At 51.0% G+C, this 27,948-nt stretch overlaps 1 protein-coding gene across 2 annotated transcripts; it reads left to right on the forward strand.

Moving 5' to 3' along the window:
• The first annotated feature begins 14 nt into the window (after positions 1 to 14).
• Positions 15 to 27,943, forward strand: NDE1 (nudE neurodevelopment protein 1). 2 transcript variants are annotated; one of them, XM_079120587.1, is made up of 9 exons: positions 15 to 135; positions 7,732 to 7,856; positions 9,023 to 9,176; positions 13,563 to 13,711; positions 21,726 to 21,862; positions 23,249 to 23,425; positions 24,820 to 24,911; positions 25,787 to 25,938; positions 26,810 to 27,943. In XM_079120587.1, exons 2-9 carry the CDS (start codon positions 7,774 to 7,776, stop codon positions 26,892 to 26,894), a joined length of 1,029 nt encoding a protein of 342 aa, XP_078976713.1. In that variant the 5' UTR covers positions 15 to 135; positions 7,732 to 7,773; the 3' UTR covers positions 26,895 to 27,943. The 2 variants fall into 2 exon arrangements, with proteins under 2 accessions (XP_078976713.1, XP_078976712.1); XM_079120586.1 differs by lacking the exon at positions 15 to 135 and adding an exon at positions 3,326 to 3,572.
• Positions 27,944 to 27,948: the final 5 nt, after the last annotated feature.

Genomic DNA, 27,948 nt, shown 5'->3' on the forward strand with positions numbered 1-27,948 from the left:
TGGCCGAGCCGGACGCGGACCCGTGGCGCGGCAGCCAATGGGCGGCGCGGGCCGCGAGCGCGGGGGCGGAGACCCGAGACCCGGGCCGCGCCACCCTCGCCGCCCCGGCCGCCGGGTCTTGGGCGCCTGAGCCGGGTAAGTGGGAGCTGCAGCCGGTCGCGGTGCTGGGCTCCCCGGGGCCGCCGCCGCGACGCCCCGCGCCCGCCCGCGCTCGCGGGGCCGCACCCATTGCCGCCTCGCAGGGACCCCGCGCGCCCTCTCGCTGCCCGGGCTTCGCCGGTCCCCAGCACCCCGCTTTCCCGGAGCCCCTCCTAACTTTCCGCCCTTCCACCGCGACCCCCCGCCCGGCGCCTCGTCCGGGCCAACTTTGTTTCTCTTTCTGCGCGGCTCCGCACCGCGCCGCCCGCCCTCCCGCGGGACTTCCTCGGCAGCCTCGCCCTCCTCGTCCCCCAGCCCGGCTCTGCCCCCCTTCCCTCCCTCGAGGTCGCCTCCTAGACGCCCCACGTCTCTTTCCCGGCCCTCCATCCCGCCACCCGCCCTTTCCCGCCCCTGCTTCTCTGCGGCCCCCCAGTCTCCCTCATTCCTTCACTTCCAGCGCCACCTCCACCTTCGTGCCCATGTCCCCACCCCATTTTCACCCCCGAGTGCAGGCTTCCTTCCAGCTCCCCGTTGCACCTCCCTTCCTTGGGGACCGTGTCTGGAGCAGTCTCAGATCTCTGTTGCTGGACGGTTCAGATTTCTCCGGACAGCACTTTGGGGCAGGATTGGATAAAGGATGGAAACGCGTATTCCGCAGCTTCAATGCTGGCTGGGCTCGCCTGCCTCCCCGAGGTCATGGGAAACCCCGCCATCACCTTGGCACTGTTTGGGGGCAGCTACTTTATCTTCTCTAAGTCATCTCAGGTTCTCGGCCTCCGGAGAGCCCGAGCGCCCCAGTCTTCTTTGTCCAGGGTTCCTACCAGGTTGTGCCTCTTTCTTTCTACTTTTAGCCCGATGCCCCTTTTAACTTCCTTTCTAAAGAAAGGGCCTTGGCAGCATATGCTGTGCCCAGGTTTGTCATTTTCTAGACTAGTTTTGTTTCAGTGTACTCTGGGCTGGGATGGCATTTTAGGACATGGGTAGAGTGCTTTGAAGAGTAATTGGATACCCGCTACTCCCAGAGCCTCTTGTTATCTGACCACCCTGCCCCTCCCCCCCACCGCACTGGTATTTAACCAGTTTTGAAACTTAAGTCTTTCCTCCTAGTGTGTGTGTCTTTTGTGTTGTATTAGATGCTGATGATCTGTACCCTTGTAGTCTCAGGGGTCTCTGAATGGTGTATTTTATCCCATGTTGGATAATAGTATCCTAACTTGGCTTATTAGGATGTTATTTTTGTTTCCAAGATGTATTCTTTTGCCTTAGAACTTGTGAACCCAAAGAGGTTACACTCCCTTTCCTTGCAAGACAGTTCCCTAACTTAGTCCTGTCTGTGCACAGAAGGTTAGCTGTCCCTGCAGCTAGTACTGCTTCTTGTCTGCCTCTCCCTGCAGTGCCTTGCACATAGTAGGCATTCAAGAAGTGATTGAAAAGGAATAGAGGAGGGAAAGAAGTAGGAAAATATTCCCTGGCATCTTGGTTCAATGGTGTAAAATTATTCTGGAACAATACCTATTCTTTTTTCCCCCCAAGAGTAAGCTTTTTAAAATTTAAAAAATGACATAGGCTTACTGTAATAGTCTACAGTAAAGAAGTGTGTCAGGTACTAGTGGTTGTCTTGGGGCCTGCTCTACCCCCACACTGGCACTTCCTTCCAGATCCTTTTCTGTGTTGCAGAGAGAGGAAGATAAAGAACGGCACTCTTTATTAAACACACCAAAAACTTTCTTCTGCATTAGCACCTGGAGTTCTTAACAACTGCGGTTTTGCAGTTCGTCTTATGCTGACACTTGAGTTTCTCCAGTTTTCCACATTCGTGAATGACAGGGTGCATCCCTGAGCACCTGTCCCTGCATGCTTCTGTACTTTTGTAGGTAGATCATTATAGACCTTGAAGGCACAGAGAGACACCAGGCTTGCTGACGCTTGACGGATTTTGCCCCAGTGATGTCACTTCTGCAAAATGTAAAGCCTGCGTGGTAACAAGGCTGTTGGTGCATGTGTGTGAACACTTGCCAGCTTCTTTCTCTTTCCTCCTTTTCCCCCAGCGCTTGCATTTGTTTTGATTGGAAAGGATGTGGAGTTTGGGTGGAGAAGGGCGGCCAGTTAATTCCAGGTGGTTCCTACCTGTGTATCACTTCTGACCAACTGTGCTGACTTTCTTTGCTCAGAGGAAAGCCAAGAGGGACCACTTTATTTTTTTCCAAAGTTTTGAAATCAGAGGTGTGTGTCTCCAGTGTATTTGCAGACATTCCTGTTAAATTTAATCATGCAAAACATGCTGAAATGAATTCTTATAGGAGGTGTAGTGCTAAGTGATGCCAAACAGTCTTTGTGCCCCTGGGTCCTAGTTTATTGCTCATTGTAGCATATATATGTGAGGGCCCCATCAGATTGGTCCACAGAGCTGCTGGACATGTTGGCATGATGACCTGCACACAGATGAAATAAATGAGTATGGTAGCCACTTTTAAGGTAGAAGGTACAAAGCTGTGTATGCTGTGACCAGTTATGAACAAATACCTGCCTACTCTAGTGCCTTTCAGAGGACCAGAAGCCAAATGAAATGAGAGAATCTGACCTCCAATCTGTCTGTCAGCAGCTCCTGCAAGGCCTTGGACTTGGGTCTGGTTGCTTCTACCACTCACTTGCACCTTTAAAGATGGCCAATGTGCACGATGTTTCTGCTCTACCATCTGCTTTTAGGAAACAGCGATCACCTGGCCTGCCTACCTTTTAGGGTTGAACAGCCTAAAGAGACTGGTGTCCTTTAAAAGGAATTTGTCAAATACCCAGGCCACAGCGAGGAGAAGGCCAAGGTCAAAATAAGTAGATAGTCCTGGAAGGAGAGAGCCTTTGCAAGTCATCATGCCTGCTTTCTGTGGCAGAGAGTGGAGCGACAGGACTTTCCAAGCCAGTTAAATATATCTTTAAGCAAGAGACTCACAAGTTCAAGGGCAGCTCACTTTTAGTGAGCAACTTAGTGAGACCCCATCTCAAAATAAAAGGGACTGGAATGCGGCTCAGTAGTTAAGCAGTCATGGTTTCAGTCCCTGGTTTGTGTGTATTTGTGTAGATGTGTACACAAATATATATTTTTAAAGATTGCTGTTTCATAACTAAGCACTGTGCAGCTGTTACTTCTTCCCTCTGCCTTTAGAATTTCTTTTTCTTCCCTAAGTGTTGCTTTTAGAATGCATGGGGTTTGGGTTAAAATCCATTCCTGTGCCTTTTGTCCTTTAGTTGATGTATAGGATCGTGCAGGCTGTGACATAGCCCAAGTGTCTCCGTGGTTTCTCTTCAGTCCCCGAAGGTCGAGACTGGACCTTTCTCTGTCCTGCTTGTCATTAGACCCACCCACCCAGCGTGGCATCAACTCTGGAAACATCTCACCTCCTTTCCAGAGGATTAAATTTTAAGCCTCATTGGCCAAGGTAACTATCTTAAGAAGCCCTTTTCCAAACTCACTTGTTGTAAGCCTGCAGGAGAGGCCACTGAGCTCCAGTAACTGCGCTGGATACTGCTTATCACATGACCCTGGGTGGGCCGGGTTTCCCACGTGGCATCTTCTGCAGCCCCTTTGCATTCACATCGCCAGTTGGGTTTGCCATGGGTTCTGTGATAGCTTCGTGGGGTTTGCAGATGTGAGTGGCCTCTGCGTTTCTCTCCTCCCTCAGGGCCCTGCTTCCTGCCTTTTCCTCTCCTCACAGCCCCTTGCAGTTGATGTCCAATCTGCTTCTCTCCCAATTTCCCATTCATCGAATGCCAAGCACTGTTATAGGCCCTGGGAATTAAAAACAAACAACTTTCTATTCAAAAATTGACATTCCTCAGTAGCATAGTGTAAGTTGGAAGGGGTGTTGATAGAGTATTTAAATATGGTCCCTTCAAGGACGACGTTTCACTTGAGAGCTAAATGGCAAGAAGGAGGCCTGCTGGACAGAGACCTGAGGAAAAAACATTCCAGGCCAAAGGAAGAGCAGGTGCAAAGGCCCTGTGGTGGGAGCACATGTGATATGTTTAGGGAAGAGCAAAGACAGTGTGCCTGGGACATAGAGGTAGGAGAGGTTGGAGATGTTCAGGGAGGTTAAGCAGGGGACTGATGACCTGGGATCTTGTACCTGATTTTTTCCAGAGTGGTTATTCTCTATCCTAGCCCTGCACTGCCTCACTCAATTGTGTGCTGCCTTCTGTGCCACACAATTGAGACTGGCCTCCATGGGGTCACCACTGTCTTAATGGCCATGTGGTACTCATCTGAGATGCACGAGCTCTGAGCTCTTGATGTCATGGAACTGGTTTGGTGACTACATGTTAGATGAGATCTGGCCTCAGTGAACTTACAGCTGGAGCAGAGTGTTGGATCTGGATTGACCCCTTCTTACACGCCAGTGACCCTCCTTTTTTTTTTCTCTTGGTACTGGAAATTGAACACAGGGGTGCTTTACCACTGAGCCACATCCCTAGTGGGTTTTTTTTTGTTTTTAAATTATTTTGAGACAGGGTCTTACTCAGTTGCTGAGGCTGGCTTTGATTTGCTATCCTCCTGTCTTGGCCTCCCGAGCTGCTGGGATTACAGGTGTGGCCGCTGTGCCTGGACGCTGCTGGGATTACAGCTCAGCCACTGGCTGAGGGTCTGGGCCAGGCCAACCTCGACCCTTTACACGTGGACCAATACACTATCTTTTTTACTTTGAGCAAATAAGATCGTGTCTGCATACATTCACTAGGTCTTGTCTGTGGCTGAGAGCCAACCTTGAGCAGTGCAACCACCACAGGGAACAGGTTCTCCTGTCCTTAAATCCCCGGGGCCTGGGGGCCTGGGTGGCAGCAGCTCTGTCAGACCCCGTCTCTCTGCAGTGCTGTTCTTAGCTTCCCTCTCAGGCCGGCTTCCATGGTGACATCAAAATGAGCCCTGGCAGCTCCAGGCTTGCCACTGACCGCTTGACCAACCCCAGCGGAAAGTCGTCCTGGGTAGCTGTGCAGAAGGCCTGGGCACTGGAGGCCCCGGGAATTAGCCGGTCCTTGGCTGCATCCAACTCCTGAGCCAGCCACTGGTTCAGCCCCTGGGTCGGGTCCCTCTGTCGTCGGCTCACACCTGGGTTCGGCCATCCCTGAGCCAGTCACTGATGCCGGAGGCCCAGGTTACCTCCCAGAGCCAGAGTGTGATGTGGAATCCACAAGCCACGTGCAGGGAGAGTAGGTGGGTTACGGCTGGGGCGCTGTCACAGAAAGATGGAAGAGAGGATGAGTGACTGGAGAAGAATCTGTCAGCCACTTCCGCCACATCCATCTCCTCTGCCTGGGCCAAGCTCTCGGGGAAACTTCCCCAGCAGGGCTGGAGTCGGGGAGGAAGTGGTGTGTCTTCTCTGAATTATGGGAGGGGTGGGTTTGCCCAGGCTCCCCTCTCCAAGCACGTGTAGGAGCCTGCGAGCTCCCTCAAGGGAGGAAGGGACCTGGGTGACGTCATATGTGGATTCCCAACAAACTTTTGACAAGCTTGGGGCCTCGAACTCAGGCAAGGTTAGGACATGAGAGAAAGAAAAGAGGTCACCCGCAGGAGGTCGAGGAATCACGAGCTCAGCGTTGGTGGAGGCTGGCTCCTGGCTTCCACTGGAGCAGCGCGAGTCCTCAGCCAGCCCCCAGCTCCTAGCTCCTGTGTCCCCTCTTCTCCAGAATGCCTGCAGCTTCCTCCCCGGCCAGGTTCTCCTGCGTCACTTCCTGCTGCTCCTGCAGGGCGTGGAAGCTCGGGCGTGGGCCGCGGTGTTGACCGCGGTGTTGACGTGTCCGGCAGTGCCCTGGATGTTTCCAGCTCTCTCCGACTTCTCTGTTGCACCCTCCTGCTGCCCCCTTGTCGCCGTCCTCTCCTGGGACAGCCCCTCCTCCTGGGTTCTCTTTCTCTGCAGCCTTTCCAGCATTGGCATCCCCAAGTTCCATTGTGGGCCTCCTGAGACTGGGGGTTCTGTCCAAGAAAAAGGGAAGAGCCCGTTACAGCCACCTGACTCAAATTCATACCGTGGGCTTAGATTTCGGCCCTGAGTTTTAGGTTCACTGTTGCATCTGAGTGTGTCCCGGATGTGTCACCAGGCATATCCCACACTGGGGTAATCTCCCACCCACGCTAGAGGTTTCCTTCTGGTACTTTCCATATTTGTTGATGGGGGTCGTTGAGGTACCTGGTTGCCAGAGCTGGACCCCAGGAGATGCCTCCGTCTTCTTTCCTCTCTCTGCTCTCAGATATAATAAATCATCAAATCCTGATTTTTTTTTTTTTTTAAAGTTATTTTTTGAGATGAGCTCCCACCGTGCTGTCCTGGCTGGCTTCAGACCAAGCCCAAGTGATCCTCCTGCCTCAGCCTCCCGAACTGCTGGGATCACAGTAGGCACCGCCATGTCCCACTACTGATATATTTCTTTTTCCTCTTTCTACTGGTACTCGTGACTGAACCCAGGAGTGCTCCACCACTGAGCTGTATCTACAGCCCTTTTTCATTTCTTATTTTGAGACATGGCCTTGAACTTGTGACCCTCCTGCCCCAGCCTCCCAAGTCGCTGGGATTACAGGTGTGCACCACCCTGCCTAGATTCTTCTTTTTTTGTTTTAGGAGGAACTGTCTATTTGGGGTGCGATTTCAGAGGTTCGGTCTGTGGTTGGCACACTGCGTTGCTCTGGGCCTGAGGTGAGGCCGAGCATGCAGGCAGGAGGCCGTGGAGGAGAGCTGCCCCCTCATGGCAGCAGGAAGCAGAGGGGGCTGCCCCTACATTTCTTTTATTATCATTTAAAAAAATTTTTTCTTTGTGCTTATAAATGGACAGAATGCCTTTATTTTTACATGGTGCTAAGAATGGAACCTAGTGCCTCACACATGCCAGGCAAATGCTCTGCCACTGAGCCCCAGCCCCCTGTTCCTTAATGTGTCAGCAAAGCCCACTGGTTTAGTTCCTGTTTTAATCCACCTGGCCTCCAGCCTCAGCCTCAGCCTCCGCCTCCCTGACTTCCTCAGTGCCCCAGCCTGACTGTCTCTCCTCGTCTCTGTTCCGTGACCTCTTTCTCCTCCAGCTTCGTCTTTTGCATTCATTCACGTGCTGCTCAGCCACCCCTGTCCCGGAGGCTCTTCCTCACTCGGGTTGAGGTGGGGCCTCCCTGAGCGTCCTGGGCGCTGCAGAAACGCTGCTTCTTTTCACTGTGGCGGGGATTTCTCTGATCACGCATATGTCCAAACACACCAAAGTCTGTGCTCTAAATAGACGTGACGTGTCGCGTGACAGTGTCCTGTGCGTGTGTGTCATTGCTCACCATGGAGTTTGCTAACAATTCACATCTCTGCTCAGGAGGCCCGCGAGGGGAGGCGGGGATCTTGCAGGCATCCTGTGTGGATCCTATGGTAGGTGCTCAGTGAACATTCATGGAGTGGTATACATCAATCTTAATCCGTGGAGTGGGGCAGGTGGGCTCTTTGTTTGGATTTAGTGTCTGTTTGGGAGCATTAACTTATCATTTGATCCAGAATGAGGTTCAAGAATTTGTCGTCGTTGTTCAAGATGAGCTGTTTACCCAAATATGGGCAATCACTTTGACACCTTCTCTCGTAGACACCATGCCAAAGAAAGAGTGATCTCTTCCCCGTTTTCACGATGGAAGACTCGGCAAAGACTTTTGGCTCTGAGGAGGAAGAAGCCAGCTACTGGAAAGATCTGGCGATGACCTACAAGCAGAGGTCAGTCCTGCAGAGTCCACCTTGCCTTTTCTTCCTGGGAGAATTATTGCAGGCCCTGTTTGCACCTGTGCTGTGAGGGGCTTCCCTTACCCTCAGAGTAACCCTTGAGGAACCCCTGTCACCCCGTTTATAGATGAAGCGAGCCTCAAGGTGGGCAGCGCCCTGCCCAGGGTCACGGCCAGCGAGGAGCAGAGCTGGAGTCAGCCGCCGAGCTGCTGCTAACCGTCCTGTGACACGGCTCTCCACCTAGGGTCTGCGCGGGTTTTCCTCAGTTCTAGATGCCAGAGCTACTCAGTTATAAACGGGAGTGTTAGGAAAGAACTTTTCCCTGTGCCTAGCAAAGTCGGTTGTTGCAGATTTTAAAATCTGAGACCAGCGTTCCAATGCTCACATCTGGAGGTGTCCGAGTTGAGTTCGGTATTTTTCCTTATTGGACTCTTACGATCTTCATATGGAGGTCTTACTCTAGTCCCTCTAATTTCTTTATTCTTAGTTTGATTTAAAAATTATGCAGGTTTGGGGTTTTTTGTTTTGGTTTGGTTTGGTTTTTTGCTTACTGGAAATTGAACTCGACCACTGGGCCATATCCCCAGCCCTATTTTGTATTTTATTTAGAGACAGGGTCTCACTGAGTTGCTTAGTGCCTCACTTTTGCTAAGGCTGACTTTGAACTTGTGATCCTCCTGCCTCAGCCTCCCGAGCGCTGGGATTACAGGCATGTGCCGCTGCACCCAGCTTCAGTCTATTTGGTTTTGAAGGGAAAAAGTCTCTTGAATTTTAAGGACTGAGAAGCCAGACTATCGTGGTATCATAAGTTAACATATATCAGGTTGGAGATAACATGAAATCTGCAGAGGATATAAAATCTCAAGTATATTGACTACATGTTGGGCTCAAAAATATATGCTGAATGGATGAGTGAAAAGTGAATTCGTTAAGAAATGACTTTGGAGATGCGTATGTGGAAGTTCGTTCCAAGTTCTGTTTGATTTCTTGTGTGATGTTAGACAAGTTACTCATCTTGTCTAAACCTCATCTTGTGTGTAAAATGGAAATAATGTCAGTTGAATAAAGAGGTGATCCGTGTACCGAACTGATGGGCATGATGCCAGCACTCAGTAGGTGTTCAGTAAGTCATTGTTTGACTTTGGGGAATTCCGCTGCAGGGCAGAGAATACACAGGAGGAACTTCGAGAATTCCAAGAGGGGAGCCGAGAATATGAAGCCGAGTTGGAGACACAGCTGCAGCAGATCGAATCCAGGAACCGAGACCTTTTGTCAGAGAACAATCGCCTTCGCCTGGAGTTGGAAACTGTCAAGGTGAGGGGCTGGGGGGCCGAGCGCTCCGGCGGAGAAGGAGCCTGCGGGAGTGGGTGTGGGGGAGGGGCGGTCATCCCACTTTTTGCCCCTGGTGGATGGAGCTCTGGGAAGAAGCCACGCATGGCCCCAAGGCCTTCCTTGGTGCCCTGTGCCGATTTCACAAGGCACCTGGCAAGGAGATGTTTCTGGATGTTGGATTGTCACTAGAATTGCTATCATTACAAGGCCCAGGGTTGTGCTGTCCAGGATGATAACCCTGAGCTACAGGCAGCTGTTGAAATGGAAGGTAATGAAAAGAAACAAACTCGATGCCTCGGTTCCGCGTGCCACATTTCAGTGCTTCCCGGCCACACGTGGCTCACGGGTGTCATTAAAGGGCAGAGGGCCTGTGGGACAGGTCCTCTATTGGAGCGTGCCGCTGGTTGGTGCCAGTCCAGGACGTGTCTCAGTGCAGCCCTTGGGTTGCCCCCATCTGCAGTTTCACTTTCATGGTTTTAGTTACTTCTGAAGATATTAAATGGAAAATTCCAGACATACACAATTTTAAATAACTTATTAGTATATTATAATTGTTCTATTTTACTGTTACTCATTTCTTAAAGTTGGTGAGTTAAACCACATCACAGGTATGTGTGCAGAGGATAAAACACCAGGTGCACAGGATCGCATGCTGTCTGAAGTCGGGGCCTAGCTGAATGCTTGGCTGTGTCCCTGTGGAGGAGGGGCCGCTGCTGTCTTGACGTGTGGCCACCGTGGGTGTCTAATGGCGCCCTGGCCTCCTCCCACCGGGTACCAGTGGCATCTTCTCATCCCCAGGGTTGCAACAGCCAAAACCTCTCCAGACGTGGCTGTGTGCTAGAGAACCGCTTTCTCTGGACGGTGAACATCGTGCCTGCTGCACATTCTGGAGGGCTTAGCAGATGACCCTTGGGGACATGCTGTGCCCCAGAGACTGGTCTCAGCCCTGGCTGCCAGTCAGGACCACCAAGCCAGCTCCCCAGACACCAGACAGACCTGGCAATTCCCATCTTCCCTGCTCAGTTCTCCTCCACGCCCTCTCAGAGCGCATTTCTCAGTGATTCCGGGCAGGGCCCTGCCGTGACTATCTGCCACTCTCTCTCCATATAAATTTTAAAACATTTTTAAAAAATGTTCTTATTAGTGCTTTATAGCCCAGCAAGAGTGGGATTCATTTTGACCTAATCAGACTTGCATGGCGTGTAACTCGCCCCATTGCAGTCCCCAGTTCTTCCTCCATCCTCCCTCTCCCTGTCCGTAGAAATCTACATGAGCCGCTGGTGGAAGAGCCAGCCCTGCAGTGTGTGTCTGGGGCTGGTGAAAGGAGGCCCCTGCCCTCTGGGAGCTTTGCTGGGAAGACGAACCTAATGCCATGGAGCAGTTAGGGAGAGGGTGCTCTGTCTCCTCCTCCTGATCAGAGCCTTCTGAGAGAGGGAGAGCCGTGTGGGCTGGAGAAGACTTCGTGGCGGGGCGAGAGGGTCTTCAGCTGGGGTTGGAAGGGGTGTGCGTCTGTCTGTGTAGCCAGCACGGCGGTGCTTAGGGGCCAGGGCCTGTCTCAGACCTGGACGAGGTGTCGGGAATCCTGGCCTTCCTGGTGCCTGGGAGAAAGAAGACCAACACATGCCTTGGGGCTTCAGAGACGGGGACAGGAAAGGTCCCAGGACGCTGGAAGCTAAACGGTGAAGTCGTCTCAGAGCCCAAGCTGGCCAGTCTGGCCCTTGGATGTTCGCCGACCCTTTAGCTGATTTTCCCCCAGCATTCTACCCTGAAAGCTCCAAGCACACAGCAAGTGGGGAGGACTCTCCAGTGGACATCTGGCACCCGCCCCCTGGTCTCCCGTGACGCCGCCGCCCTTGCCTCTTGCCTTCCATTTCTCCATCCAGCCAGCTTATTTTCTGATGCGCTTCAAAGTGAGTTGCAGATGTCTACACATCTTTCCCCGAGTTCTGCAGCCAGCTATCCTGAACTGGACTTCAGATGTTTGCAGTTCTTCCTCTCGATAGTTTTTTAGGTTTTTAAAAATATTTAATATCTAAGTCTTAAGATTTGTAGAAAAATCCGGATTTCTGACTTCCCTCGGGAAGTGGTGGACTTGGCCACACCAGGCCTGCGTTCGCCCACACCAGCAGGGAGCTGAGTCCCGTCTGCCTCATCCCCTTACCTCCGATGCCAAAGGCCAAGTTTCGGGTGCTGCTTGGGTTGCACCAGGCCCACCTTCTCTCTCCTAACAGCCGACCCCTGCCGTGGGCAGTGAGGAACCACTAGGGCGTAACTTAAAGGGAATCCAGGGACAAGCTGTGTGGAGCCAGGGATTGCAGGGTGCCCCGTGGAGGCTGTGTCACCTGGTTACTAAGGAATGAACTGCTTCAAGGCTGCACCCTTGAACCTGCAGAAGACCTCTTCCGTGCAACCACGCGGCAGGCGTGGAGACGCAAAGCCCACGGTGGGGCAGAAACAAACACCTCAGAGAAAGGGTTCGTGCCACCAGGAAATGTTTGTCCATCACCTAAGAGAGAAGGGCTTCTTGACAAGTGGCTCATTCATCGCGTTGAATGCCAGCGCCTGGCCGGGATCAAACACAGCATCTATTGATGCCCATCAGCTGACCACTCCTCCTCATCAGCCCCAAGTGAAGGCACCGCAGGACGGCCGCAGCTTGTCCTGCCACCGTTCAGAGACCAGCTGAATCTGGAGAGTGGGGAGCCCACCCCCTGTCCCCTCAGAACCTATGTTGGAGTCGAGGTGGATGACCTAGGATCGTGTTTTGTTTGGAAATGGCTGCAGATAAAGGGTCCAGGGCAGCCGGATCCAGGCCTGGGAACTGGCTGGGCTGCCTCTGCCTGTGCTCCCTCTGCTCCCAGCCAGGGACGGGAGAGTGCAGGGACCCCGGCCGCAGGAGGGTGTGGAATGCCCTCCTGTCATCACCCTGTGAATAACCGGCTGTGCTGTGGCCCAGGCACCATGACGTCACCCCCTGGCGCGTCCGGACTGTGTCTAGCAACAGCTTTGTTTACTGGATCCAGCAGAGGAGAAGCGAGCCTTTGTTTTTAACTTGCACAGCAGACCTTGGCCTTTCTTGTGGGACGTGTCTTCCCTCCTGTGTTCAGTCGAGGAAGCAGGGTTGGGGCTGAGGGGGTAGCTCGGTGGCAGAGCCCTTGCCTAACACAGGAGACTGGAGTTTGATCCCTGGCACCGCAAAAAAATAAAAATAAAAGAAGTCCAGGAGGGCTGTTTTGATGCAGAAAAGGAATTTGAAAGACGAGCAAAAGCAGGAGAAAGCATGATCGGTACCTTGGTGACCTGGAATGACGTGGCTTAGGGCTGCTGAGCATCACTGTGCTTGGTCCTGGGGTCGTGCTGGGGCACTCCAGCACTGAGCTCCATGCCCAGTACTTTTTACTTTGAGACAGGGTCTCGCTCAGTCGTGGAGTCTGGCCTGTGACCCTCCTGCCTCAGCCTCCCAAGTCGCTGGATTATGGGTTCTGCCAGGATGGCTGGCTAACGTCTTCACAAGAAGTGAAGCCCAAGTGGCCTGGGCTCCGTCGTGGCTGGTCGTCCGCTCCGGTGGACTTGGGCTGGCTGAGTAACTGAGCCTCAGTGCCCACATCTCTGAGGCTGGCCCAGAGATCAGTGTGCAATCTGCGTTACCTGCTCCAAGTGGGCCCAGCCCGTCACTGAGACGACTCCCCTGCTGCCTTCAGAAAGCACCGGCCAGTCGCCCGAGCTTCCTCTGGGACTCAGTGACGTCATTTTCACTTCCACTTCCTTTTCTCCCTCCCTCCTTGCCCAGAAGTTCCTCGTGACTTCCCCATGCTGCAGGGGGCATTCCTGGGTCAGAGGACACTTGTCACACTGCTTACCCAGCACCCTCCTCTGACGGTGATGCACAGGCACCAGTCGCTCCCGACATGCTCCTTGAGGGTGCGGAAGGCTGGCACGTCGCCCTAGTGGGCGAGTGTGGTGCAGGGACTCTCTCTGTCCCCGGACTCCTTCAGTGGTCTATCTGAAGATCGGGGGCTGTAGGGCTCAGGTTTGGGGGTGGGCAGGTACCAGGTGCTGGGGGATGGGAACAGGAAGCCTGCGGCTCGTGGCCGCAGCGCTTGGTCAGGACACGCCTGCCACCTGTTCCCTTGTTGTCCGTCACCCCCTCAGGGCTCCACTCTGGAGGAAGCTGCTGTTGAGGCAGGAGCTAGAGGTGTCTGCAGCTGCCTCCCTGGGGGTGATGGAGAGGGACCCCCTAAAGAGGCGCTGGTGGGGCACGTGGAGCGGCAAATGCGCACTCCGGGGAGGGTGCGTCCAGGAGCGCGTGTAAGGAGAAGCCAGGAAGGCAGGCTTGGTCACTCACTGCGCTCTGGTTTTGTCCTCCAGGAGAAGTTTGAGCTGCAGCATTCCGAAGGCTACCGGCAGATCTCGGCCTTAGAGGACGATCTGGCTCAGACCAAAGCCATTAAAGACCAGCTGCAGAAGTACATCCGGGAGCTGGAGCAAGCCAACGACGACCTGGAAAGAGCCAAGCGGTGCGTTGGGAGTGGGAGAGCAGGCCTGGGAGCCTCGCTCCTCACTCCAGCAAGTGGGTGCCGGGCACCCCGGGTAGAGAGAGTTCGGCAGTGAGCAGGAGAGAGCCCGTGCCCTTTGGGATCTTAGTCTCATGGGGGAAATGGACAGCAGGCAAGTAAGAGCCCATTAAGTACAGCAGGAAGTGCTGAAGGCCAGGGTACTGCAGGACTTGCAATAGGATAAAGTAATTTGGCTGTTGGTGGGAGATAGTTGGGCAAAGTCTCCCACAGGAAATGCCATTTAGGCTAAGACTAAAGGGAGGAATAGCGGTTATCCAGGGAAGAAATCGAGGAAAAAGCATCCTAGGCAGAAGGATGAGCATGTGCTAAGGTCCTGAGGTAGGAAGGAAAGGAGCACATTAACAAAACACTATTTCCTAAACTGATGTTCTGTGGTTTAGCAGATTACAATATTTATGGGATAATTGTTCAGACTATAGGTACATTTGTATTTGAAGAAAATTCCTGCTTTTTAAAAATATTAGAAGTATTCTGTACCCCATGAATATATACAATTTAGCAATTTATTTATAAATTACAGTGAAATATACAGATCTTAAGTGCTCAATTAGTTTTGAAAAATGCATGCCTTCACTCCTACTGAGATACAGAACATTTTACTTTTCCCCAAAGTCGGCTCACGTTATTTTTTTAATGGTTGCTTTGGGGGTGACTGCACATCTCCAATTTTTCAGCCTACTTAAGTTGATATTGTATCTCTTCCTTCTTTGCATCTACAAATCTGTCACATCTGTTACAAATCTGTAGATCTGTTACATCTACAAATATGGAGGAATCCATACTACATTGTTACAACTTTTGCTTTAAAAGGAGCTGGGGTTGTGGCTCAGCGGTAGAGTGCTTGCCTGGCATGTGTGAGGCACTGGATTTGATTCTCAGCACTGCATATAAATAAATAAAATAAAGGTCCACTGACAACTAAAATTTTTTTTAAATTTAAACTGTTAATAAAAAGTCGTGGGCTGGGGTTGTAGCTCAGTTGGTAGAGTGCTTACTTCACATGCACAAGGCCCTGGGTTCAAACCCTAGTACCACCAAAAAAAAAAAAAAATCATATAAGGGAGGCCAAAGCAGGAGGATTACAAGTTCAGAGCCAGCCTCAGCAAAAGCAAAGTGCTAAACAACTCAGATCCTGTCTCTAAATAAAATACAAAATAAGACTGGGGATGTGGCTCAGTGGTCGAGTGCCCCTGAATTCAATCCTGGTATCCCCCCACCCCACCCAAAAAGAAAAAGAAATCGAGAGGGTAGACAAATAGTGTCCCCACACATTCACGGTTTCTGGTGGGCTTTGTTCCTTCCTGAAGCTCTTTCCATCTGATTCCATGTCCCTCCACCTTTCAGAACGTCCTTAGGATTCCTGGTGGTGTAGCTTTTATCTGGAAGTATCTTTATTTTGCCTTTATTCACGAAGGATGTTTTCATTGGACGTGGAGATTCGAGTTGGCAGGACTTCTGTCTTCCTGCTAGCACCTTTGAGATGATTTCCAATGTCTTTGGTGTGTTTCTGGTTAGAGTTAGTGGTCATGCCTATGTTACTTCTGGGTGTGAAGCACTGTCTTCTCTGGCTGCTATCAGATTCTGTTTTTTGGTGTTCAGGTTGAACTAGAAGGCGCCTAGCTCTGTGTGTGTGTGTGTGTGTGTGTGTTGATACCAGGGATTGAACCCAGGGGTGCTCAACCACTGAGCCACATTCCAAGCCCTTTTTATTTTGAGGCAGGGTCTCACTAAGTCACTGAGACTGGCCTTGAACTCGTGATCCTCCTGTCTCAGCTTCCTGAGCCACTGGGATTCCTGTGCCATCGTGCCTGCCTGAGGTTTTGTTTGTACTTATGCTGACGGGGGTTTGCTGAGCTGCTTTAATCTGTACATTTGTCTTTTGCCAAATTTAACTTTGGTCACTCTTTCCTCAAAAATTTTTCTCTGCCATTCTTTTGGTCCTAGTCTTCTGTGATACCAGTTACACACATGTCCTTTTGATACTATCAGATCCCTGAGTGTGTGTGTGTGTGTGTTTGTGTGCGTGTGTAATAAGTATTCTCGTCGTGGCTTCTCAAATTGCACAAGGTTTGTTGTTCTAGTTTCAAGTTCACAGAGTTCCTCCTTCTGCTCCTTCTCCAATCTGCTGTTAAACTGGATCAAATAATGTTTGATTTTAGATGTATTTTATTTTCAGATCAGGAATTTCCGTTTGGTTCATATGTGTGTCTACATAATTTCTGTTCCTCTACTGAGATTTCTTTCTGTGAATCCTTGAGCATAGTCATAAGAGTTATTTTAAAATTCTTTTCTGCTTTTTCCAGCATCTGGGTTGTCTCAGGTTTGGTTTCCAGTGATTGCCTTTTCTGTTGAGTTTGGGTCACATTTTTCTTGCATTTCACAAGTCTAGTAATTTGGGGTAATATTTTGGACATTGTGATTCACATATTAAAGAGACTGAATTTTGTTATTATTTTACTTTTTGGTCTGTTTTTTAAAAATGTAACTTGGCTGAATTTACATTCCAAACTGTCTCCCATGTGATGGGCAGTAACTGAAATCTGTTGGTTTTTTTTTTTTTTTTTTTTAAGCCTTAATGGATGCTTTGAGTTTGCCGCATGCACGTGTGGTTTAGGGATCAGCCAGAGATGTGCCAGGAGTCTGTATGCAGCGTTGAGGCTTTTCACCATTGCTGGATCTCTCTCGTTGGGGCCTTAGGCATGAAGCTTGGAAATGGGCAACATTCCCCAGCTCTGTTCTCTTCTCCTAAGTGTTGACTTCCTTCTGAGGTTCTGCTGATGCCTTCCAATAATTGTTTTTGTACATTTTATCCAGAGTTTATAGTTCATGATCTGCAGGAGGTTTGGTCTGATACAAACTGGCTCAGGATTATCAAAGTGGGACCTCCTTTCATGTCCATTCGTCAGAGTTCTTTGTTCATTTTTGGTATTAACCTTTTGTCCTGCATTGAAATTATTTTTTTTTCCAGAATAACTTTTCTTTTTTAGGCACCAAGGATTGAACCCCAGGGTGCTTAACCACTAAGCCACATTCCCCAGCCTTTCATATTTTATTTTGAGACAGTCTTGCTAAGTTTTTGAGGCTGGCCTTGCACTTGTGATCCTCCTACCTCAGCCTCCCAAGCTGCTGGGATTACAGGTATGAGCCACTGTGCCCGGCTCAAAATAATCTTTTGCCTGACTTTGTCCATCATTTCCCATACAGATATTTTCCATTTTTAGGTCATCTCCTTTTATAGCTTCATTTCCTCTCTTTCTCTTTTTGCAAGATCTTTTTATTGTTTAATTTTTTACATTTACTGCCTTATTTCACCTACAATTTATTTTTATATGTAGGATAAGGTATGGGTTTGACTTTATTTTCTTTAGGTGAATGACCAGTTTTTAATGGCACTATTTATTAAATGCCCATCATTTTTTCACTGAATTGAAATTGACTGTTATGCTAATCTCTTGTATACCCTGGGTCCTAATTCTGGATTGTCTGTTTGGTCCAGTGTACAGTTTGTGAATTGCTCCACCAGTACCGTAGTGACTTGAGCACTATGTAGTAGGCTATGTAGTAGGTCAAGCCTGCTCTGATTGCTGGCAAGCCACTGGCATACTGTCCTGTCCACCCCAGTGTGGGTTTTCACAACGAGTCACGTGGTCATGCTAAGTCAAAGGGTGTGGATTCAGAGGAGGAGGAAGAATTGGGACCTGTGATGCACCTCCCCTGGCAAGGTAGTACATCAGGCAGTTTGGAAATAACATACAAAGGAGTAGGTTTTTTAAATGCAAATTCAAGCCAGTAAAGATAGATGTTCTTTTTATCCCCTTTCCCCATCTAAACCATAAAAGAGCATTGTGCACGTGCTGGTATACATTTTGCCTTTTCACATGACAATAGATCTTGGAGATGAGTGTTGTAGGACACAGAACATTCTCTGTTCTCCCCACCCCCCAGAATATTATGTACGCCCTGTCTGTCAGACAGCTGGTCTCGTATGGTAGGATACCGTAATGATTTATCACCCGGTTCCCTAGGGTGGATCTCTCTTTACTTTCGGTCCTTTACACTGGTAAGCACGGCTGTGTTGAAGGACCTTGCACAGACGAAGGCGAGGATGTGGAATAGTGTCCCACACACCGAATCATGGTTTCTGAGGACAGTGACAGTGTGATTTGGGCAGGTGTTGCTGGGTCCTCCTCCACGCTCGTGATTTCCAGCATCCCGGCTGCGTCCTCCTCCCTCCCTCACGCACGCCTGTCTTGGGCGGAATGTGCTACCTACCCTTTGACTCTGGTGGCCCTGCAACTTGCTTTGACCAATGAGATTTGGGTGGAAACAAGATGTACGTGAAGGACTGTTATAGAAACCGCTTCGCTAACAGTGGTTGTCAAGCTTAGGATTTCTTCCTAACAGGTGAGCAATGGGCTTATTTCTGCATTCTGAGCTGCTTTTCCTATTCTTCAGAACTACTTTATTTCCTTTTCTCTGGACGGTTTGCAGCTTTCCCCGCAGTGCTGGGACTGAGACACCCCGGGCCCCGCAGGTACTAGGCAAGCACTGTACCACAGAGCTGCGCCTCCACCCCGGCCTTTGGGTGGTTGGTTGGTGGGGATTTTTTGTTTTTCATTATTTCCAGGAGGTTTTTATATATTTGATAAGAATTGAAAGTATTGAAGCTGCTTATTTGCCTCTGGCTTCGTCTGATGTCTTTGCTGCGCGTAAGCTGTTTGACTTCTGCGTAGTCCAGTTCACTGGTCGGTCATGGTTAGAATGGCCTTCTGCGCTCTAGAAGCTCTTAGCCAGTTTTCTTCTACTATATTTTCCCCCTCCTCCTCCTTTCTCCCTCCTCTTTTTCTTTCTCTGTCTTTTCTCTCAATAAAGATGCAAATCAAATGAAGTAGAGGCTCAAATTACCTTTTCAGGATGCATGAACTTCTAGAATGCCAAACCTTTATTAAAAAAAAAAAAAAAAAAAAAAAAAAAAACAAAAACCTGGGACAATAAGGTTGACATTATTATGGACATTGAACAGTTGTATTTGGGAAACAGCACATTTGGCTGCAGGAGCAGCACGTTCTCAGCACCATCGGCCGGTCCTTCTTACTGTTCTTTGGCTGCACACCTGTAAAAGTAGCGACTCACCTTTCATTGAGGAGGGGACTTTGGGCAAGATGGCTTGAAAGACTGGGGGCCTTATTGGAAGTTCACTAAATTTAAACACATCCCTTAAATTTTATTTATTTATAGTTTTTTAAATTAAAGAATTTTTTTACTTGTTCTAATTTGTTATATATGATAATAGAATGCATTTATACATTTTGATAGATCATACACAATGGCAATTATCAAGAATATAAGCAACAATAAATGTTGGCGAGGATGTGGGGAAAAGGTACATTCCTCAATTGACCCAGCAATCCCACTTCTCAGTTGATACCCAAAGGACTTAAAGTCAGCATAGTACAGTGACACAGCCACATCAATGTTTATAGCAGCTCAGTTCACAATAGCTGAACTGTGGAACCAACCTAGATGCCCTTCAACAGATGAATGGATAAAGAAAAATATATATATATACCACGGACTATTACTCAGCTTTAAAGAAGAATGAACTTCTGGCATTTGCTGGTAAATGGATGCATTGGAGAATATCACGCTAAGTGAAATAAGCCAATCCCAAAAAACCAAAGGCCAAATGTTTTCTCTGATATGCAGATGCTAATTCAAAAAGTTACTTCATACAGAAATGTTAAGAGAACAAAACTTTCCACAAAGATTAAAATGGATTTAATTTTATCATCCATGTGTTTTTATCTGATAAATCTCTTATTCCATAGTACCTAGAAAATGATTTCTCTATTTGTTTTCAAGTTCTCAACAGGACATGACACTAACAGCTTCCAGTCATTAATCACTGTGGCATTTTACTCTTAAGTAAATACTCCAACAAAATAAATCAGTTGACAGCTAGAATTTCAACATGGAGAGCCCATAAAACAATTTAAAAAAAAATTTTTTTAGCTGTCAATGGATCTTTTATTTATTTATATGCAGTGCTAAGAGTTGAACCCATTACCTCACTCATGCCAGGCAAGTGCTCTACCACTGAGCCACAACCCCAGCCCCCCATAAAACAATTTTAACTTGGGTTGTCACTAGAACGCTCACCTTTTATTCGAAAGCACATTCCGCAGTGGTCATGGTGACTCTGAAGGACCTGGCTTGCCAGTGTTACCAATGCCACCCTGCTGGTCATGTGCAATTGCAAGACTGCAGATCTGGGACCGGAAGTGGCAAGCATGCTGCTGAGGTTGGTTCTCTGTCATTCCAGAACCAAACAGGCCATTGAGAGCAAAGTCTGAGTCTGCGTTTCTGACCTGGGTGGTGTGTGTTTTGGGCTGTGCCAAGAGGCTGGAATCCAACCTCACCTTTTCCAGGTGGCTGTCCTCAGCCTGGACCTGAACTTGCCATCTTTTACCCAGTGGTGGGTGATGCCACTGTACCACGTCGCATGGTTATATTTGCCTCTACTTCTGGACCTGTGTCCAGAACTGCTGTGGCTCATTATGGAGGCTCTGGAGCTGCGTGAGTCCACCCTGCTAGAGCCGGCTCCCTGAGGCCGCCTGGGGGTTTTTTGGTACCAGGGATTGAACCCAGGGTGCTCACCACTGAGCCACACCCCCAGCTGCTCTCCTGACCATGCTTGTTTCATCGTCACGTGATCTTTCAAATCTTCTCCCCTGCCCTGTATTTTTGTTAAAATGGTAACAAGTTTCGCATTAACTTTTGGAGGACTGATGTCTTCGGGATGCTGGGTCTTCCGTGCCGTAAATAGCACGTCTGTTTCCGCAGCGTTCTGTGTCCCTGCGCGTTCTTGCCACCGGATCCCTGGGTGTGTTGTCATTTCAGTGTCGGGTGACGCCATCCTGAGGGCTTTTAATCAGTTCCCGTATTGTGCTCCTAGGTGTGATCCCTTTGCGGCTTTTAATCAGCCTCTCTGGTGACTTTATCCCACTTGCTTCTTCCAAAGACCGTCCCAGGGTAGGTCCAGCGTGACTCCACGTGGAACCTGTAGAAGAATCCAGGCCTGCCCTGCAGGTGAAGGGACAAGGACACGCTGGCCTACGCGGAGGAGCTTGGTGTCGGTTCCCAGTTCTATTCCGAACGTCCGTTTCCAGCCACCACGAAACGTAGTTAGGCAGGACGGTCAAGGGCCTCTGGAGATGAATACGGGGTCACAAACACAAGTCGCTGGACTGTGGTGTAGCTCAGTGCAGAGCGTGTGCCCCGCGTGCGTGAGACCCGGGTTTCTGCCCCGCACCGCCAAGACGACATCGCTGGCCTAACTGGCCCAGCTCCCCGAGCGGAGCCCCTCTGTGCTCTTCCTGCACCTTCATCCCCCTCTCACCTGGAGAAACCGCCGCTGCCCCTGCCTCACGTGAGGAAAGGGAGGCAGAGCAAGCAGCTGGCCAGAGGCGCACACCCTCTGGGGGCACTTCTCAGGGGCTTCGCGCTGGGTTCCAGGGAGACCTTCGCCCTCTCTGTCACAGTGATCGTTGGCAGCTTCAGAACTTCCTCAAGTAATGGAGCTGGTCTCTCCTACCTGTTTAAATGCACGTTACTAAGTTGCTTAAGCGTTTACCAGGCAGTCTCAGTTCTAGTTTGCATTGTGAACTTCTAAGAGGTGGAGCTGGCTACTCTGAGGACTCAGTGGTCATGGCGCCCTGACAGGGCCTTGGCTTGTTGCTAGGGGCTGTGTGGACAGGGCCTTCCTTAATTCTGGCGCACCCCCCCCCCCCCCCCCCGACCTCTGATTCCCATTCTGCAGAAGAGCTGAGGCTTGGGGACTTAGCTGGTCTATGGCATGCAGGAAGCCCAGTGCTGGGACTGCAGCCCAGGTGTATCGGCCGCCATGCCTCCTGGGTCCGTACCTACCAGATAACTTTGCTTTTCTCTTCTCTAGAGCCACGATCATGTCTCTGGAAGACTTTGAGCAGCGCTTGAATCAAGCCATTGAAAGAAATGCCTTCCTGGAAAGTGAACTTGATGAGAAGGAGAACCTCCTAGAATCTGTTCAGCGACTGAAGGACGAAGCCAGAGGTCAGGAGGGCCTGTTCTGCAGCTTCACTGGGGTGGTTCTCTCTTCTGCCCGGATAGCACCTGCCACATGGCCTTGCCCAGCACTGCCTTCACTGGAGATCTGTACCCCTCTCTGCACGCAGGCAGCCAGGCAGAGGACCGGGACCACCCTGGTCCCTCCCCAGTCTCAGAATGGTCAGCTGTCATCAGTATGTACAGATATGTCTGTAAACCCCCTGACTAGTATTTACAGAAATAGCTTTAGCGTTCAGATTAAGGCCTTGCTTTGGGTTTTGCGTCAGCAGCAGAATTCATTTCAGGAAAGATGCTTCCTAGTCTGTAATCAACATCCGTGCCAAGCCAAGCTGGCTCGGGCCTCAGTAGGAGCGCTGGAGTTTTGTGGGGAGGAAAGTCCTGCCAGTGGAATGTCTTTTTGTGGCTTGATGGGGACCCTTGTCAGCGTGAGCGCAGCAGTTCCTGACCTCAGGCTTTCGGACGAACCACCGCGTGTATTCGTGAGACGTCTAGGTTGGCCCAGGAGAGATTTTTTTGAAGTCCTAGTTAGTTATTTGTAAGCGTGATTGGATTTCTGATGTGTAGCCAGTAGGTAGGGGATTTAAAACAAAACAAAACCAAAACCCTCTAAGTTTAAAAAGTACCATTGAATGTTGAAGTTTTAGATTTTGGACCATTTCAGATTTTCAGATGAGGGAGGCTTCACCAGTCAAATCTGTGCAAATACGTCAACATTGGAAAAAGCTACAAAATCTGAAGCACTTCTGGTCCGAGCATTCTGGATAAGGAGTGTCAGCCATCGTGAAGGGACTGAGGTCGAGTTTATGGAACGTTAGACGTTTGTTAAGATGAAGCGAGGGATAGATACTACCATGGTCCTGGGAAAGGCCGCCATGATTCACCGTCAGCAAGAGGAACCAGTGACAGAAGGAGGTGCTGCCGCTTCCATCTGTGCTTAATAAAAACCACACGTATTTTATGCTCAGTATATATTCACACACGTCAACTATGGGAACAAGAAGAAGAAGAAAAGGATTGAAAAGATCTCACATGGGTCGTGACCACATCGGAGTCACGGGGCACTTGGGGGTTAGCAGTTCTTTTGGGGGAACGCGTACGCTCGTTTCGTGAGGACTCTGTGCACTGCTATGTCAAATTTCTTTTTTTAACAGTAAAAGCAGTAATGTATCACTGCCACGGTTTTAAACATTTTTTAAAACCTTTGTTTTTTATTCAGAAACCAAATCACGCGGTTGCAGACCTGCTAGGCGGGGGGAGGGTCTCCGTCCATGTGGGGCTTCCTCCTGGAGTTTTTCACCCGTGGCTCCCTTCCCTGACCCCCTCCCACCCCAAAGCAAGGACTGCCACTTCTGCATTCTTTTCCTGGTGCAGATTTGCGGCAGGAGTTGGCTGTGCAGCAGAAGCAGGAGAAGCCCAGGACGCCCCTGCCCAGCTCGGTAGAAGCCGAGAGGACGGACACAGCTGTGCAGGCCACGGGCTCCGTGCCATCCACTGCCATAGCTCGGGGACCCGGCTCTGGCTTAAACACACCAGGGACACTCAAACGCGGTAAGGCAATGGAGGGTCGAGGAGGGTCGTTCCTTCCACAGAGCTTTGGCTGCTGAGAGCCTGGGGCAGGTCCTGGCTGGGGGCAGTCTGGGATACTCAGCATGGCTGGGCACTGTGATGAATGAGGGGAGTGTCCAGGACGTGAGGCAACAGGGAGTGGAGGAGTCCGTGGTGAAGAACAGAAACCCTATCTGGGGGCAGCTGCCTCTCCACTCCTGCTACAAGGAATGTGGGCTCAGTAACGCAGATGTGGCCATTCTTCACCAAAAACCCTCTTTTCAAATATGAAATCCCCCAAATTTAATACCCAAATAAAGTTTAAAAAGCATTGTGGACAAAAAGCCCTGTGTGCTGGGCCTGGTGGCGCAAACCTATAATCCCAGCAACTTGGGAGGCTGAGGCAGGAGAGTCATGTTGGAGGCTATCATGGTCAACTTAGTAAGACCCCCCTCTCAAAAATTATCAAAAGCCTCATGGGTCCAGCAGTACATCCAGGAAACCTGTGCTGTGTGGCGGCAAAACCAGGGAAGTTTGAATTCTGCCCCTGTGCTGATTGTTAACTGGGAGACCCTGATCTGGCCACTAACAGCAGATACCGAGGGACAGTCACTGAGTGTATAGAGTCTGCTGACCACTGAGCTTGAAGCACTTTGCGTACATGGCCTTGCAGAGGCCTCGCCTCAGGCCCTCGATGTCATTTGCTAGCCCAAGGCCCTGAGTCACGGAGCCTGCCTGACATCTCTCAGAAGTAAATGGCAGAGTTGGGATTGGAACCCAGGCAGGCTGGCTCCGGGGCTCCCTGTACCACAGGCTTCGCCCATAGCTTGTCCCCTGGCCATGAAGGGACAATGAGTTCCAGAACCCCAGCCAGGAGCGCTTTCCCACACTTGAATCTGAACGTGACTCCTGGGGTTGAGTTGACCTCTCCTCCATGTGCAGCTCCTGGGGCCCGACACTGCGTGTCTGACCCGCCCGGGAGCGGCAGGTCCACAGAGCCCGCCTGGAGGAGGGGTCTCTACAGAGGAGAGCACTTTTTGCTCTGACTCACTTCCTCTGTAAGTGTTGCATTTACAGGGTGGATGTTAAGAGCTAGATGCATGACCAGGTGCTGGTGCTGAGCTGTATGGAATTCCTAGGGTTTCGAGAGAACTTTGTTGGCTTTGTTTGAAAAAAATTAACGTGTAAAAATAAATGCCGAGTGTAGTCCTCACAAGGACTCAGAGCTGGCCATCCAGCACTCTTGGCGTATCAGTCAGTTGACTCGGATGACTAAGGTGGCATCTGGGGTCAAAGAGGGGGCCGCAGCTTCCTCCGCTTCCACACCGCTTCAAATCTGGACGTGTCCGAGCATGGCCTGAAGTCGGTGTATGACGCCCTTCCCTCTGCCCACCCAGGTCTGGACAGCTCCAACAGCGGAACCCCCCTCACGCCTGCAGCCCGGATTTCAGCCCTCAATATTGTGGGGGACCTGCTTCGGAAAGTAGGGGTAAGGCCCTGCACCTGGGACACTTTCGGGACATCTGAAAGGGCTTGTCACCAGGTCCTCTCCCCCATGGCCAGTCCTTCAGCATCCCTGAGCGTCCTCAGCCTCCCCAGCAGTTGCTGTTGCCAGAGGCCCAGAGCTCAGAACCAGTCTTCCCCCTCGTCCCTGAGTGTATCTTTTTTGCCTTGAACCCTTTTTCCTTCAATCAGGACAATCGCTTTGTGTTTTTCTTACTATGAAAAAAACCAAGGGCGGTTTAAAAATGGCTGTCTTGCTGGTTTCTCAAGGAGTTCAGTACAAGATCGCAACGTGACCTTCCAGGTTTTATATGCATCACAGGGAGGACTTCTGTTGTGCTTACGCAATAGCATCTTTGTAATTGGTTTTTATTTTTAAAGACATGCCCGAGAGGCCTTGTGATTCTGTCCCACTGGCGGGTCACTGAGCAGAACACATGCATGTTGGTAGCTGCAGCTTCACAGAAGCGCGCCTCTCCTTCCTTGGGCCTTGGTTTGGCCTCTCTGACTTTCTGTTCATAGCAGGTCCCTGAGTGTTTAGCACAGAGTACCAAGGCGCCCAAGGTGATCTTACTGCCCCTTGGTTTCCTCGGGGTCCCTTTACTGCCGTTCAAATCCTTGTGGAAACTGCCTGCCACCCTGCAGAGTGTCCGACTGCAGAAGCTGATTTCAGAGTTGGACAATAAGTAGTTGGCGGGTTTTCAGGAAGCTCCCAGATACTCGGGCGAGTGGTTCCTCCGCCCCACCCCTGGGAATTCCATTGTGGTATGTTCAGAAACCACCTCCGAAACACCGTTTCATCTGCTCGGTGGGTGACAGGGGTTCCTGTTCTCTGGGAGATGAAAGCTCACTTCTCTGCAGGCACTGGAGTCCAAACTTGCATCCTGCCGGAACTTTGTGTATGATCAGTCCCCAAACCGGACAGGTGGCCCTGCCTCGGGGCGGGGGAGCAAGAACCGAGACAGCGGGGACAGACGGACAAGCGGCACCAGCGTACCTCTGGGCGACAAAGGGTCAGTGCCTTTCGATACGCTCTCGGTAGGGTGGGGGCATGTGTGTACCTGGGCGGAGATGCTGACCCCATGCCCCCTGTGTTTAAGTTGTAGGATTTTTCAGTGAACCTTACCTTCCGTTCTTTCCCTTGATGTGGAATGAGGTGGCACCCAGTCTGGCCACAAAGGGGGCCATTGCTATAATTTGATTCTGCAGCCCCAACCTGGGTCACACCCTGGGAATGTCCTGTGTGGATCCCTCGTCCTGTGAGCTGGCTCTGCTTCTCTGATTTTCATTTAAGCCTGCAGTGCCTTCAGGGCCCTAAAGGGACAGACTGGCTGAGTTCTGGCCAGCCTAGGCTCTCGACTGAAAGCGCAGCTCGGACCTCTGACAGCCCCACTGCTTATCTTGCCTGAGGGAAACCAGGGCCACCTGCAGACTCAGGATCCCCCAGGAGGAGCCCCGGTCCTCCTGGAGCTGATGGGTCCGTGGCAGACACCCGACAGGAAGCTTGGGTTCCCGAGGCATGCACTCAGCTTCCGGAATCTAGAAGCAGATTTGTTTTTGAATTTGTTTTTTCACTTTTGAAATTTTTAATTTGGGGGCTGGGGTTGAGCTCCTGGGATGCACAGCCCTGGGTTGGGTTCCCAGCAGCCCGCCCCCCACCAATTTGAGAAGTGAGAAGCGGACGTTCGTAGGGGTCTTCCGAGTCGGGGCCTGAGCACGCAGGGCCAGGCAGCCAGTGTCCTTTCTTCATTCATGGGAGGGGACACACAGACCCTGCAGACCTGCGCCCCGTCTTGCCACTGACTCCTAAAACCTTCTGGGCCCCGGTGCTGTCCGCTTGTCACTGCTGTCCCATCTGCTAAATCTGGTTTGCTCTGTCTGAAGGTTGGGAAAACGCCTGGAGCTTGGGAAGCCGCCCTCACGTTCCTCCTCGCCGCCTGCCCCCGGGGTGGTCAAGCTGTTGCTCTAAGAGCTGACCGGAGCCCGCTTCCCCTGCTCGCCAGGCTGCTGGCGTTTTAAGTTAGTGAGAAACGAGAGCCGGCCGTCACCATGGTTGGCTTGTGCTGCACTGAGGCTGTCCCCTGGGGCCCAGGTGTTGTCCCCATGAAATGACGTTTCTGTCCCTAGCCCCGCTGTCAGTGTGTGCGTCCCAGGGCAGGGACAAAGTGGGCCCCTGGGAGGCGTGACAGGGAGGGTGACGAGACTCCCCTGTGATCGACTGCCCGCGGCCCTGAGAGGTGCTTCTCGTGTCCGGGGTCCCCCACGGGGGATCTGGGCTCACCCGGACTCACTGTTCCGCCCCTCTCCCCGGAGCTGTCTTCCTGGACAGACCCTCCCGTGCCTCACGGCGCCCTGAGCTCACCTCCAGAGTGGAGAATGGAAGACCCGTGTGCCTTTCTGACACCCCATCCTGGACCCCTGGGGCTTTAACTGCCTTTCTCGAGGTTTTTAGAGAAGTCTTGGAGTTTCAGAGTTGTTGCCAGGTTGATTGGGGTCTGGTGAGGTCTGTCCTCTGCTAAATGCTGACCCTTAGTCTCCCTGAGCCCCTGCCCTGGTGTGGAGTGACATCTGCACTGGGTCCCTGGGGGCACAGCCCTGAGAACAGGACTTGGAAATATGAGCTCATCATGAAGTAACCGGGGCGGCCTTCACATGAGAGGAGACCACAAGATCGCCCGGCCCAGGGTGAAAGGGACAAGCCATCGCAGGATCCCGGGTCACGGTGTGTCTGCTCCTCTGCTGGCCACGCAGCAGCCTCCCGCTCTTGGACACAGGTGGCAGGCAAGTGCCAGCCACGGGAACCACACACAGCCTGGTGGCCCCACTGTCCCATGCAGCCATGTCCTCCAAGAACCAGCAAAACTAGCCTTGAGAGGAAGAAAGCGTCTCAGGTGCTGCCCGGGTCTGGAGATGCAGCCTCGGGGCTGGATTTCTTCCCCCTAAAACTTCCTAACCTGTATTGGTAAAAGACGGACTTTTTATTTTTCTAAAGAACAATAAAGTCAGGAGGGACTCATGTCCGG

The sequence above is a fragment of the Sciurus vulgaris genome (assembly GCF_902686455.1).
Source record: "Sciurus vulgaris genome assembly, chromosome: 18".
Lineage (NCBI taxonomy): Eukaryota > Metazoa > Chordata > Mammalia > Rodentia > Sciuridae > Sciurus > Sciurus vulgaris.

Bases quoted from the DNA above. Each gene is read 5' to 3' on its own strand.
- NDE1 (XM_079120587.1), top strand. From the start codon at position 7,774: ATGGAAGACTCGGCAAAGACTTTTGGCTCTGAGGAGGAAGAAGCCAGC. The intron at 13,712-21,725 runs GTGCGTTGGGAG...TCTCTTCTCTAG, and splicing joins GACCTGGAAAGAGCCAAGCG to AGCCACGATCATGTCTCTGG. The intron at 24,912-25,786 runs GTAAGGCCCTGC...ACTTCTCTGCAG, and splicing joins ACCTGCTTCGGAAAGTAGGG to GCACTGGAGTCCAAACTTGC.